We start from the raw sequence: 13,886 nt of genomic DNA, 5'->3' as shown, positions 1-13,886 counted from the left end.
TATCATATGGGGTGTGGTGTCAGTTAGGGAAGCTACCTCTATCTGAGAGTATTATCCAAGTCAAGGGTGTCAACAAGAAAAAAACTACGGTTTTTGGAATCTGGCACACTTCTGTCAGTTATGACAATGGGGTTGTAGCTCAAGACTTTTTGGTCATGCCCACTGGAACTATGGAGGGTAATATAAACCTAGGACGCACGTGGATGATAGCCACCAAATGCACTATTGATTGGGGGACTGGGGGTGTCACAACGCAAAAACCAACTCTTAGCCCTGCCACACAAGCCATAGTCCTTGAGATATTGCCTCTTAAGAAAATAAAACCCAAAACATTGCATGTCCAAGAGGTTGAACCATATGTCCCCATAGCCCAAGTCTCTAGAGCTTCAACTGATGTAGTTGAAATAAAGCTTGAGACACACAAGACCCATCCCAATATAACAAAGAAAACATACATGTGGGTCCCTAAAGCTTCTTTAGCAACCATAGCCGATGCTAAAAGACAGCAGCCTGGTAAGAGACGTCCCATTCGCCCCAAGAAATGTAAAGAAATGTTGCGTTGGATTCCTAAAAAACTATTGGAAGCCCAAGGCTACTATGAAGGAAATGATCAAATCTGGGTGCCAAAACGTAAATTGTGCTCTTACTTGTCACCGGGCCCATGTGAGATCAATCCTGTGGCTCCAAAACAAATTGAAGGTCGTGGAAAGAAAAAAATCACGGAATGCGACACACCTGCTTCAGAGCTAGTTTGGGTACCAAAGAAAGAACGATTTGTTCCACCTAGCTCAGGAACGGGGAAGGCAAATGAAGCTTCTTGCTCTTCATGTAGTTCCTATACGGAAATAGAAGCTTTGACACAACCTCCACCTACCATTGTACATATCCATACAAGCAAGAAAGAGTTTGCACCTCCCGTTGTAGGTTCACCATCTACAACAATGTTGCAAATAAAATCATGGGAGAGTACCTTACCACCCTTGCAACCAGATGAAACTCATAGGGCGATCGAAAACTATTGCTTAAAGCCTTCATCCGTAACAACTTGGAACAATTGGTTTCAAAAGGTGACAACATCATTCCAAAAGGTATGATCTACCCAAGGAAGGGGGGAGTGTTTGCTGAAATCCATCATTCACTTACTTCCCTCTCAACCTTCCTCCCTGACCTCTCAATCTCCAATCCTAGGGAATGTATATATAAAGCCTTATACTAGTTCTAGCAAAAAAAAAGGAAAGTAAAAGAGCAAGAGCGACTAGCAACGAGAGAGCACCCTAACAGATCCTATACATAAGTCTAAATTCACCATGTCACATCAAGCAGCACACAAAAACAACTCATGTTTTAAAGACCTAACCAAATCTATCTGTATTCTCAGAGATGGCTAGTTCACCAGAGGCGTGCGCTTCTATTTTTTTATGAAAGGTACCCTTTTTCTTTTTCTCAAGTGTTTCACATCTGCTACACTGTACTTTCTTGCGAATGGGATTTGGTAGAGAGACTTGCGCGTGAGTAAAATTTTGAGGAGTTAGAATGGCTGATACGTCTATGGATAACTAGTGATCCCTACCCAGTAGCGAATGTTTCTCCGGTGGCACATGCTTATTCATTTGCACAAGATGAGTATCCACGCATCGCGAGGTTCTTGATTAACACGCTTGCGCAAGAGGATGATGAAAAAGAAATAATAGAGACCGAGGAAGACTATGGCCTCACGGAAAATGATTTCGTTTATCTAGATGATGAGGATAGAGGCCTAGCCTTAGGGTGGCCACCCGGTTTATATAATATCCTCTTTCCTTGATTCTGAAAGGGATGACATATAGGTAGGTTAGGGGTATGGATTGTATTTTGAGTTTGTTTTCTAGGAGTTTTAATTTTTTCACACTGACATGCCTCCTAGAGGTATAGTGCTTGTTTTTTGGATGTGTTAGGTAGGACTTATATGGATTTCCATCCCATAGCTGAGGACATCTGCTTCGACGAAATGAGCAACTCCATACTTGCAGGTGTACTACTTTCCATGATTCATGTTGGTGGATATGTATAATTGCTAATACTGATTTTTCATGGTTTGTTTGAGTGCAATAGTTATGTTTGTTATCTGCCATTCTAAATGTATAAATTTGTCTTTGCTTAAGTTGATGGAACTAGAGTTGGATGAGCCTTGAGATTAGGAGACCGTGACTTTAGGTTAACTCATTTACTTGACCACTAGGCCTAGCTGATAAAATTATATGAGTATTTGAGACCTTAGGAATGTTTAAGGCATAGAGAAGCTTGCTCACTTAAACAACAAAAACACTAGTGAGAATACAAAGGAAATGGAAGCAAAAAACATAAGTGCCACAAATGAAAAATCTAATGCTGGAAGAGAAATCCTGGCTTGATTTGGTACTTCACTCACATGTATTGTCTATGGTATTAGAGCCCTAGAGGTTTCCAGTGTGGGCGCTTTTCTTTGAGAAGTAAAAAGCTCCGGACATACAAAATAAGCACACACGTCAAATGATTGTGAACCAAAGTAAAAAAGAAAAAAAGAAAAAAATGAATGACATTTAAAAGAATTCCATCGCGCTTACAGTTAACATTTCAAGCTTTTGTTTGTAGTTGTGAGAGCTAGTTGGCTAATCAAAGCTTAAAAGCACAATTAGAGAATTTTGCATTTAGATAATCTTCTTAGCTTAGCTAGTACTAGAGTAGTTGTTTTAACCTTAGTCATAGCTAACTAATTGATAGACTCAACCATAAGCCCAAAACTCTTGATTAATTAATTTACTCAAAGTGCGATTTATTTGTCCTTAATGGCAGTCTAACATTTCATAAATCTTGCATTTACTCATTTCCACATGTACTTTACATTCCCCTCATGATTTATGGCCATATAATTCCGCTTTGCTGAAACAGTGACTTTGCCTTGTAGATTCAAATCCAGATGCTCTACAACATGGACATAACAAGCTTCAACTCAATAGCTTCCGAGGACGGAATCTACATCAGGAAGGGGGGCATGTTAACCCTCGTGGCTCACGGACACCCTATCGCCTACGACGGACGCCATATTATTTATTTAGTAGATTCAGGCACCGGGCTTGTCGGTCCAATAGGAAAAGGGTAGAGTGATCTCCGATGAGAGGCGCACTCTAACTAGAACACGCAAGGGTTAGTTGGCTAAGCATGGGCACCCAAATGTGAATGGGGCGAGATCATATAAAAGTCACCTAAACCTAAAATTGACCTATTCTCTCAGTGTGCAATAGAGAAGTGCTCTTGCCCTATCTCCATCCCCATCTCCATTGTGTGCTGACAGGTGTGTGTGTGTGTGTATGTGTGTGTGTGAGGGAGAGTGTGTGTGTGTGATCGAGCATTGCGACGGCACCTGCACGGCGGCGAGGCAGTTGAGCGTAGTACGACGGCGGCTCCCTCTTCTTCGCGGCGAGGAATCCTTCACGGCGACAAGCGTAGGGAGGTGAGTGACACACCCGTGTTCTCTGTGAGCTTGCTAGGCCTACTAGTTGTGTGCTTGCAGCCTTCGTGGCTCGCATACGGTGCTCGGCAAGTCCCTAGCTCCGACACGTGCGGCAGACGCGCACACCCAGGGAGCAGCATGCAACATGAGTGCATTTGGATCTAGGAGCTGGAGGAGAGAAAGGAAAAGGGGCGGGGGGGGGGGGGGGGGGGGCGATGGCGCCGATCCTCCTACCCAAAAGAGGTAGAGAGGGAGAGGTATGCCAAAAAGAGGTGGAGGTGAAGGGGGATGGGGCGGTCTGTTGTAGAGGAGGGGGGTTGGCGGTGGAAGGGATCTAAAAAATCCTCCTATCCAAAAGAGGTGGAGGTGGAGGGGTTTGTGGCACTCTCCTGCTGTAGAGGTCTGGAGTTTTTTTCCATAGGAACACGCTCTTGCAGAGGAATAGTAGGACAACCACCCAAACGAGGTGCCTGACTACCATGGACCTGATGCCATCCCTCGTCAATATGGCTAGTTTTCACTGCTAAAGCTTGATCTCTGGGAGTCTTCGAAGCCGTGGTGGGGGGGAATCAAAAGTCGATGGAGGGACATCACTAGGGGCCTATGGTTGTGGAGCTGGTTGAGCTCTCTTGTGTGGATAGGCCTTGGTAAGATGGCCCATCTGTTTGCAATGAAGCACTAGTTCTAGAGGTACAAATAGTCCACAATTTGTCTGATCCAATCACACTCACACGAGGCAATAAAACCACCTATGAGAGTGTATGTGTGTCAAGAACCCGCATAGTGGGTAGCCAGGCGGCGTGTTCACAGGGGTTTCCAAGACCGTCCCAATCATGGAACTCATCTTGGAAAGTAAAGAAAGATATTGCTGCCTCAAGCCTAGGAATCAGACTAAGATACGAAGATCTGGCTCCTCCTCAAGAACGTGTGAAGTCAGGTCAAAGCCGTGATGCCTCTCAAAAGTACGCTTGAGCCGCTTGAATACCTAGCGGGCTCATCAATATCATCACACCGTGTTGCATGACACGGATAATGAACATGCAGAAGGACTTTAAAGTGCAAAATTCAAGGTCATGTGATGAAGAAGATGTTTCTACTTGTGGTGCATGTGCATGTGATATGGTATTTGATGAATACAATGAAGAAAGTTCCTATTGTTGTTGCCATGGCTGCCATCTATGGAGACTCAAACTGTATCTGGTAATAGCCTCTCTTGAGAATATGCACAACAATGATTTTTCCCACTTTGTCGGGCTTGGAGCAAGTCACAAATCTCCCCACTGCTAGGCCGTGTGCCAACAATCTTGCAAATGATTGAGGTGGCTTGGAGCCGTTCCACCTCGGCCATCAGGCTCGCTTACTCTTATGGCGAAAGAGAAATTTGAGGGGTCAGCTCCATGATGTTGGACGAGGGGGCTTCAGTAGAATCCCTCTAAGATGGAGGAGGGTCCGCCATCTTGTGTTTGCCTTTTGCAAGAAGAGGGGGGACGAAGACGGGGGGGGGCTACATGCTGTAGTCCAAGGACAGGTGGGCAGGGGAAGGCATTGCACGAGGGGGTGGAGCGAACAACGAGCTTACAATTTTTTTTTCATTTTTGATTGCCTTTCCAATTACTAACCATGATTTCAGAAACTTTAATGTATGACAATGTGTTTGACCAAATGTTTCTAGGGCTACCTCACAACTTGCTGGTTTGTTTGGTTTTTTGCCAAGGTTGACCAAGCTAGTTTGCTTTGCCCATCCTTCCTTCTTTGGGATTCTTTCCACACGTATCAAGAAGCTGCATTTATTTATTTTCTTTATCACGGTCTTAATATTGATTGTGCATGATGAGCACAATGGAATGAAATCTTGATAGTTATGCACACATTGGTGTAGCTATGAAAGAGGAGGAGTGGTCTCCTATGTGGACACAAGAAGCTCAAGGCCACCATCTAAGCTTAGAAAGGACTAACTTTGGTGTTTGCATTGATAGTCAGAGTGCTTTGGCATTTGCAAGGAATACGATTTGCTACTTGCATAAAGCACCTTGAGGTGCATTATCATTATGTCAAAGAGAGACTCTATGCAAAAGAGGCCAACTTGGGTAATATGCCTAAGGGGAGAACCCTGTTAATCTTTTCACAAAGGCTCTACCTTGTGAGAAGTCGAAGCTTTTCTCAAAGCTTTGGACTTCGTCCCCTTTGTGGATTGAGCACATATAATCTAGCACTTTTCTATCCATGAATGCCAAGTTGTGTTTATCGCATCACTCGTAAGGGGAGTTTGCTACCATAATATGGTAGTATTATGATACTAGTGTGTGTGGGCTCTCCCCCCCCAACCCCCGAGGCTTGTATATGTGCTCATCAGTCTAGGTTAAGTCTTATCTTTGTATTAGCACACTCAATAGTAATACAGCTTTGTAATCTGTACCCTTGAGCTCCTTCATCTTCTTCAATTTTGCGTGCATTGTTGCAACCATATTTGGAAGTTAACACAATAGTATTGATCACGTCACTATTCTCCTTGTTGCCAACCCTTTGCTTGTAACATGCATGAAACTTGTTTCAAAACAAGCCATTACGAGCTTGAGAAATATAGAGTCGTCTCTTTAAATGCAAGCAACTGCAAGTTCTTGGTGGTGAGACGATCTTAAGCTTTTGCGTTGTGCTATGATTTAAGGACAAGGACATGCCATTGATATTTTTCAATCATCAATATATAATTTTGGTCCCAAAATATATTTTTGGGCCGTGGAAAAGAAAATTTTATTCTCAATATGTCTATTTAGACTAAAGAGAGGAAAAATGCTCAAAATTGGCACTGAATGAGGTTTGAAGTGAATTGGAACAGAAATTCCAAGCTCTACAACCATAAAAAATGAAACATTCAAAATCCATTCTAAAAATTCCTAGGGATTTTGGTTTGCTTTTACTGAACAAAAAGTCCTAGAACAGACCTCAAAAAAGGAAAACTACAGGTCACAAGGTACCCAAAAGTGGAAGGAACATGGCCTAGCGCATGCAATAAGATGTGAATCAAACCGAGCTAATCCCGAGAGTCCCCATTCGGCTGTCATAGGAGGGTTCAACCCACAATGGGAGAGTAAGGGTTGGAAAGAAATGAATTTATGCCAAATAGCTACAGTTCTCTCATAGCAAGTAAGTCCCATTTCCCCTCTCTAGCTATTTTTCTCTCCTATGGCCATGCTTATAGTCAACCTTTCTCTTTGAGAGCTCAGTTGTCAAAATTATTGTTGCCTTAAACGAGATCTTCTTGTCCTTCCTTCATGTCATGAAAAATATCACAATTACTAATTTGTTGTCTACGACCATATCTCTCAAGTTTATCAGTTGTTAGTTAAATCTCTGACTCTCTTCATGAAATTTGAAGCATTCTCTTTATTCTTCCTTATTTAGTTCATAATTTCAACCCTTGAGGGAAGTTACCATAAGTTTTTTTTTGGACACATATCCAAAAATCAAGCTATCTCAAGCTTCTTGGGAGCCTTCACATTTCTTAGGTGGCTAAGAATGCCATTCTTATGAAAGATAAAGCAGGCTTCTTCATATGAGTTGATGAAAACTACTACACTTTTGCTAGTGGTAGATTAGCTCGATTCTTCTTTTTAATGAAGAGAGGAAATTCTCCATTATTTAGATTTGTATACTATGAACTCTCTCTCTCTCTCTCTCTCTCTCCCCCCGGGGGGCATGTGCACACACGCACACATCCAATTTTTTATTGGCTTTACTTTCAGAATTTCTATTTTTTTTCTACACAAACCCAATTTCTATCACCTTCACAACCATACACACTTTCAAGAATTCACTGTCCTCATGGCTTTCTGATGATGAGATTGATATCAATCTTTCTCACAAAGCAAAGCTCTTGAATGCTAATGCTCTTATCATCAGCAAACACCATGCCATGCATTCTGATTCTAGGCCAAATTTGCATAAAATCTTTTTGTTTGCACCCGACTTCCATGAGATATGTTGAATCCGTGAAGCTCAATGCTCAAGTTATCTTCTCTCAAAGGGTGTTGCCAGACAGATTCTACGACGGTCTTGCAAGAAATTTTCATACGGGATATAAAGCGCTAAATTGAAATTAGAGATAACAGAGGCATTGAAAGAATAGGGTTGTGCATGACGACCCTGTTAAGCCACCTTGTAAGGAACCCTTTCTGGCCTCTTCAACTCATTTTCCCACTCCTTCAAGCATCCTAGCCTTCATTGCACATGACCCTTTCGAGTCGTTTCACATTTCTTCGGGCATCATAGCCCTCATTGCAAGTTTCCTTCAGAATTTAAGACACTGTTCCGAGGGAACACCACTCGCATTCTTCTCAACATAACCTCGACTCACTGTTTGTGCCATTAAACTCTTTTACACCGGGTCTCTCAAGGTCTGTGAATTGCAAACTTGAGTACTTTTTTGTTGGCACTCAACTTCACACAAAGAGGGGATGATCCTTGCATCCCCTCGCACCAATCTGAATTCCCATTGACTTCCCAAACTCAAACCCCACATGTGGCCTCAATCTGGCAGCTCCGACGCAGGATTGTATCTGATTTTCCAATTGATCCTTTACCAAAAGGTACTCAAATAAACATAAAGCTTCTCCACCATTCACACTGCATGCTCAAAGGCTAACCGTCCAACTTTAGAATTCCCCCATTTTTGACAAGCTCCCACTAATGTACGCCACGCTGGAAGACATTGAAAAGATGGAATATTCTTGATCATTGTTGCTGCCTTGTTGAAATGCCCATCACGGCCAAAAAGAGTGATCATGCAAGTGTGATGTTCTAACGTCGGAATTATGCCATATTTGGTACTCATGGTCTCAAAGTACCCTTGGCCCCTGTCCGCTGCTCCTACACTGCCACAAGCTTTCAAAATGCAGGCAAACGTTATTGCATCTGGCGAGAAGCCCTCTTGTGTCATCCCTTCAAAAAAATTGAATGCCTCTTCACAATAGCCCTGTTCGCAATACCCTGCAATTAGGGCGGTCCATGACACCACATCCTGGACAGGGAGCTTCTCGAACACTTCTCTTGCCTTTGCAAGCGAACCACATTTGGCATACATATCCACCAATGCATTCCCTACAGCCGTATTGTTTCCCCAAACACCCATTCTAGCAATCTCTGTATATATTTCTTCACCTTTATCAGCTGCCCCAATGCTGCCGCATGCTTTCACAATGCACGAAAAGGTCATTGCGTTAGGGAAGAGACCATCCTTTTTCATCTGATCGAAACAGTTAAGTGCTTCCTCTCCCTGTCCATGTAGGCAATATCCTGTGATTAGGCCTGTCCAAGATACTACATTCCGATAAGGAAGCTCATCAAACACTTGTTGTGCCTTTACAAGTGCACCACATTTGATGTACATGATCATTAGAGCATTCCCAAGCACTATATCCTTTCCTAACAGTCCCTGTGAGACAATTTTGTCATGCAACTCTTTACCCTTTTGAAATGCTCCAATGCTTCCACAGGCCCTTAAAGCGCACGCAATTGTCATTGCATTCGGAGAAAGGCCCTCTTGCTGCATTTCATCAAGGCAAAGCAGTGCTGCTTCTCCATGCTCGTGTTGGCAATATCCGGCAATGAGTGTGGTCCAAGAGATTATGTTTCGAGATGGAAGATCCCAAAACACATGCTGTGCCTTGGCAATAAAACCGCACTTTGCATACATGTCCACCAATGCATTCCCAATGACTATATTTGTACACAATAAGCCCTGCCTGATAATGTCCGCATGTAATTCACTGCCCTTTTCAATAGCTCCAGTGCTACCACATGCTTTTAAGACGCAAGCAAAGGTGACCGGGTCCGGAGAAAGGCCTTCACGCACCATCTGTCCAAAGCATTTAAGTGCGGCTTCGCCATGCTCATGTTGGGTGAATCCCGCAATGAGAGAGTTCCAAGAAACGTTATGAGGAAACGGAAGCTCATCAAGCACTTGTTGGGCCTGTGCAAGAGCGCCGCATTTGGCGTACAGGTTGACTAAGGTGCTGCCAATGAAGATGTTGCTGTGCAGGGAGCCCTTTTTGAGGATGTCCGCATGAAGTCTGCTGCCCTTAAGCAAATCCCTCTCATCAGCGCAGACTTTTAGAGAGGCAACGATGGCGACGTCCTGCGAGCGGTCATTATTGCCGAGAGTGAAGCCCTCCTCGACCTCTGCTAAGTGATGGATGGCTTTCGTTTTCCTTGCCCCGATCTTCAGCTCCCGGGTTGTCTGTTTTCTCAACAACATGAATCATTTTCCAATTTCCAAATTTCTGCAATTTTGTTGGGTCTCTGCTATCTATAGTCCTCTAATAAGGCCACTTGGAGTAGCATTCTTAGAATCGATAGGCCTATTAAAAGGCCACTTGATGTGGCATTCACCATTGAGTCAAAATAATGACATGTATTTCGGAACCACCCCCCCCCTCCTCCGCGTAGGAAGCTGGAGCCCTCCAAATTGCTTTTGAGAGTGAAAGGTACACTAGCAGCGTCGAGCTTTGCGCATAACGATCATAGTCAATAAGCGTACCATTAGAGTATACCCTTTCCACCATCTCTTGTGAATTGTGTGTTATCCTCATGTTTCCTTCTCAAGCACTTTCAACACAATTTAGATTCACAAAAGCACAATTAATTCAATTATTTGATGACTAAGAATGAGTAATCTCTCTCTCACACACGCGCACGCACACACACACACACACACACACACACACACACGAGGAATAGAATAATGAAAGAAACTCCAAAGGACACCATATATATTATTCAATACCAACCATCTCCCTCAATTAATTTGATAGAGTATTTGTCTTCCCTCTTTATTTAGCCAATCTATATCTATACTATATATAATGGGAGCTTAAGGAAAGACAGGGCCTCCATGTGTAACTCACTGGCTCACTTTAAAAAAAAACACCTTACAAAACATTTAATCTAAATTGCAAAAAGTAAAGTGTAGGAATCGAAAAGACTTTTTTCAAGGGGCTTTTCTCAAGACCAATATTTATGTTTTTATAAAATTTGTGCAAGTTTTCATTCTGTTAAGAAATTGAGAAAAGGGAGAAAGATCGCCCATCCTTGCATTGGATTTGGAATGTCTCACTTTGACATGCATGCAAATGAAAGGGTTGTTATCCATGCTATTGACACACACACACACACACACACACACACACACACACACACACACACACAAAGAGAGAGAGTAGGGACTCTGTCTCACTACGGCTACCGTTGCCCTTCAAGATATTGTAATTTTCTTGGCATTATAGTGTATTTTTTAAAGGGTAGTTAACATTTTTCACATGTAGAAAATAGGCAAAATACCTTGAAATAATGGATAAAATGCTTGGCAAAAACCAACCCTGACATTGGCACCCCGAATGGGGAGTGAGATTGCTCCGTGGTGGGCATTTTATCAGTTTCTGCTTTATTTTTTCTTTTTATGTTTAAGAATTAAAATGTGGACCATGTTGAAAATTTTTAAATTCTCTGAATTTTGAGAGGCAAGGGTGCCTATCAACACACACACACACACACACACACACACACACACACACACACACACATAGAGAGAGAGAGAGAGAAGAAGAAGAAGAAGAAGAAGAAGAAGAGACTTCTTAATGCCATAGGAAAAATCCCAAAAGATATATCCGACAACTTGGGTGATAATAAAGTTATGTTTCATTTTGGGATTTTTCCTATGGCATTAAAAAGTTCTTCTTCTTCTTCTCTTCTCTCTCTCTCTCTCTCTGTCTCTCTCTCTCTCTCTCTCACACACACACACACACACACACACACACACACACACACACACACACGCACGCACACACACACACATCACTGTCAGTTTGTTACAGACTATTCACTTATCTTACACTTTGAAATATCTATCTCAAAGTGATTAACTATTTTTTTATCTAGATGTAAACCTATGTATTGAAGAACCTCCCATTAAAGCCTGAAATACTATACCCCCTTTGGGGCTACTACCTTTTCTGCACCATGTTGAGGACGGTCTACCATTAAATACTACAGTGGGCATTGATAGCTGAAATACTGTAGCCCCCTCTAAGGATAATTCCCTCTCTGCACCATTTAGACCTGAAGATAGTAATGAGGTTGTCAAACATTTTTTTAGGGACTAAACCTCTGATTATACTTCAGGGTTGAAATCAATTTTTAAAAAACCCTTACATTAACTAAGTCTGTAGCTCTCCTGGTAGATTTATTGAAACACCAACCATTACCACCCTTACTTTGGCACAACTACTAGTGGAACCCACCTCTAAGCTAGTTTCCCCCAATAATTAGGCGTGAACAAGCCTTTTAAAGCACTTTTTAGAGCGTTGATAACACTGCCATGGTTGGGTACATAGCCTTTATTGTTGGTTCTCCTCCTGATCGGGCTGGGTGATGAATTGCTGGATTTGTCCTTGCAATACCAGAATCCCTCTCCCCTACACCATTGCCTTAGCCTCCTGCAGGCGGTTTAATTTGCAAGCTCTTCAGACATGGGGGTCCCATTTGCTCATCGCGCCATGCCTACTTCACAATATGGTATTTCCTTTGTCTTTCTCTTTCTCTTTCTCTTTCCTTCTTGTGCATCTATTGATAATCTTGGTCCATGAATCGATCATGTAAGTGACGCATGTGGGATACTCTGCTCACAAATATGCTAGCATGACCTCCATGTGCTACTATGATTAGAGGTGAGGGTTGAATCTTCCCCTCACTTAGCCTTGGCATACGCTCTGTTGTTGTCGCATGGTTTTTTTTCCTAAAGCTCCACAAAATGGAGATGGTTGAACAAAATCATCCATCTCAGGTTGGTGCCGTACCTCTGCTAGATATACTTAGCTTGTTTTTTTATTTCTGAGAGACTGTTGCAAAAGGAAAAAAAAATGGATAACACCCTTAAATTATGGCAGGTTTCTTGTTTTCTACTCGTATTGAGGTACTAGTGTTGGAGTCATTTAACATTTAAGTGGTTCTACTGAATACAATCCGACAAAAATGATGTTTTGATAACATAATTTGATATGTCGATCCCTAGTTTACTGTAATTAACAAAGTTATTATTATAGTAGAAGTTTTTGGGATTGGTAATTTTGTTGAGATTGATTGAGAAATATGTGCTCCATCCCCTTGAGCTCTTGGCAGTAAGGTTTCACTTATTTTACTATCCCTAGGTTTACTTGTCCAAATTCCTAGTATAAATGGACTATTTCTTGTAAACTTTTGAGACAGTGGTAGTGGTAAGCCGAATGCATTGAAAAAGATATTCTTACTTGGGGGATTTTTTTGTTACATTTGGACTTGTTGAAAAGTGTTTTAGAATGGTACTACTGCTTTTTAGAGTACTAGTCACTTTCATGTTTTCTAAGGCACTATACAAATTCCCAGGAAAAAATTCAACTCTAAAAACCTAAAAACCATTTTACTTTGCATACTCTTAGAGGTTTGATCATATCAGTAGTAAAAGATTGTTTGCTAGCCAATCATTATTTGGAAATATTGTACTATTGAAATAGTTCTCACTCATACCATACTTTTGAAACAAATCTATGTTAAAAAGAAGGTAGCCGAATGGCTCTAGGTTTTTGAGTTCTAGTACTACTTTAAGTTTTGATAACACTAGGAAGGCTTTAAGATATTCAATTCTCCTAGTTTGTCAACTTTTGTGGTTATTGAGCACTTGATTTCACAAATGACCTTGCTAGCACTAGTTTGCTAAGAGATTATGACTTTAACACATCTATGTAGATTTCATTGTATAAATGATAGTGGTTTTGGCCATAAAAACTTCATATCTTAAACTTCTATGGGACAAAAGATTGGGTAAAACACTTGGATCAAAAGGGATAATGGCCTTCTGATCAAAACTTAATCTAACTAAATAAATAAATACAAATTTCTTAAAACTAGGGTAATTACTAACCTTATTTATAACCTATGATCTTATTTGGATATGAAGGAGTGATGACCTTCTGATCACAAATTAAAACAAATTAAAAGGAAGAAACACTTTACACTCATTCAGGAGGAATAAATTGCCTTCTAATCACAAATATATATATATACAGTGATAACTTCATTTATTCAAACACTACTTGGATGGTAGGTTTAAGTTAAAAAGGTTTTAAGTAGGACATGTATATCAAATGATAGGGTTCATTGACACCTGCACAACGTGTTCAAGGCTAACGAATCTGTCAACTTCTTTATATGGATTCAAGTGAGGACTCTATCTTTACTTAGAATCTTTTTGGCTTAGCTAATGTCCGTCATTTGTGTACCTGACCTCTTTCAATCTAGAATCAATTATTCTTGATTATCCTTTGTACAAAAACACTAAAATGATATCTCATTCTCACTTTAATGTTCAAAAATGAATCAAAGATTGAGT

General features: G+C 41.4%; 1 protein-coding gene across 1 annotated transcript; it reads right to left on the bottom strand.

Moving 5' to 3' along the window:
- Positions 1-6,813: 6,813 nt before the first annotated feature.
- On the bottom strand, positions 6,814-9,735 carry LOC147433902 (pentatricopeptide repeat-containing protein At2g13600-like). Its single transcript, XM_086490518.1, has one exon. The coding sequence runs from the start codon at positions 9,720-9,722 to the stop codon at positions 8,088-8,090; it is 1,635 nt and encodes a 544-aa protein (XP_086346644.1). The 5' UTR covers positions 9,723-9,735; the 3' UTR covers positions 6,814-8,087.
- Between the last annotated feature and the right edge of the window lie 4,151 nt (positions 9,736-13,886).

Source organism: Adiantum capillus-veneris, chromosome 19, assembly GCF_014529385.1.
Source record: "Adiantum capillus-veneris isolate H3 chromosome 19, ASM1452938v2, whole genome shotgun sequence".
NCBI lineage: Eukaryota > Viridiplantae > Streptophyta > Polypodiopsida > Polypodiales > Pteridaceae > Adiantum > Adiantum capillus-veneris.
Note: the sequence above shows the minus strand (reverse complement) of the source record. Positions and strands in the feature narration are given on the sequence as shown.

Excerpts from the sequence above, each read along its gene's own strand:
- LOC147433902 (XM_086490518.1), bottom strand. The coding sequence starts at position 9,722 with ATGTTGTTGAGAAAACAGACAACCCGGGAGCTGAAGATCGGGGCAAGG.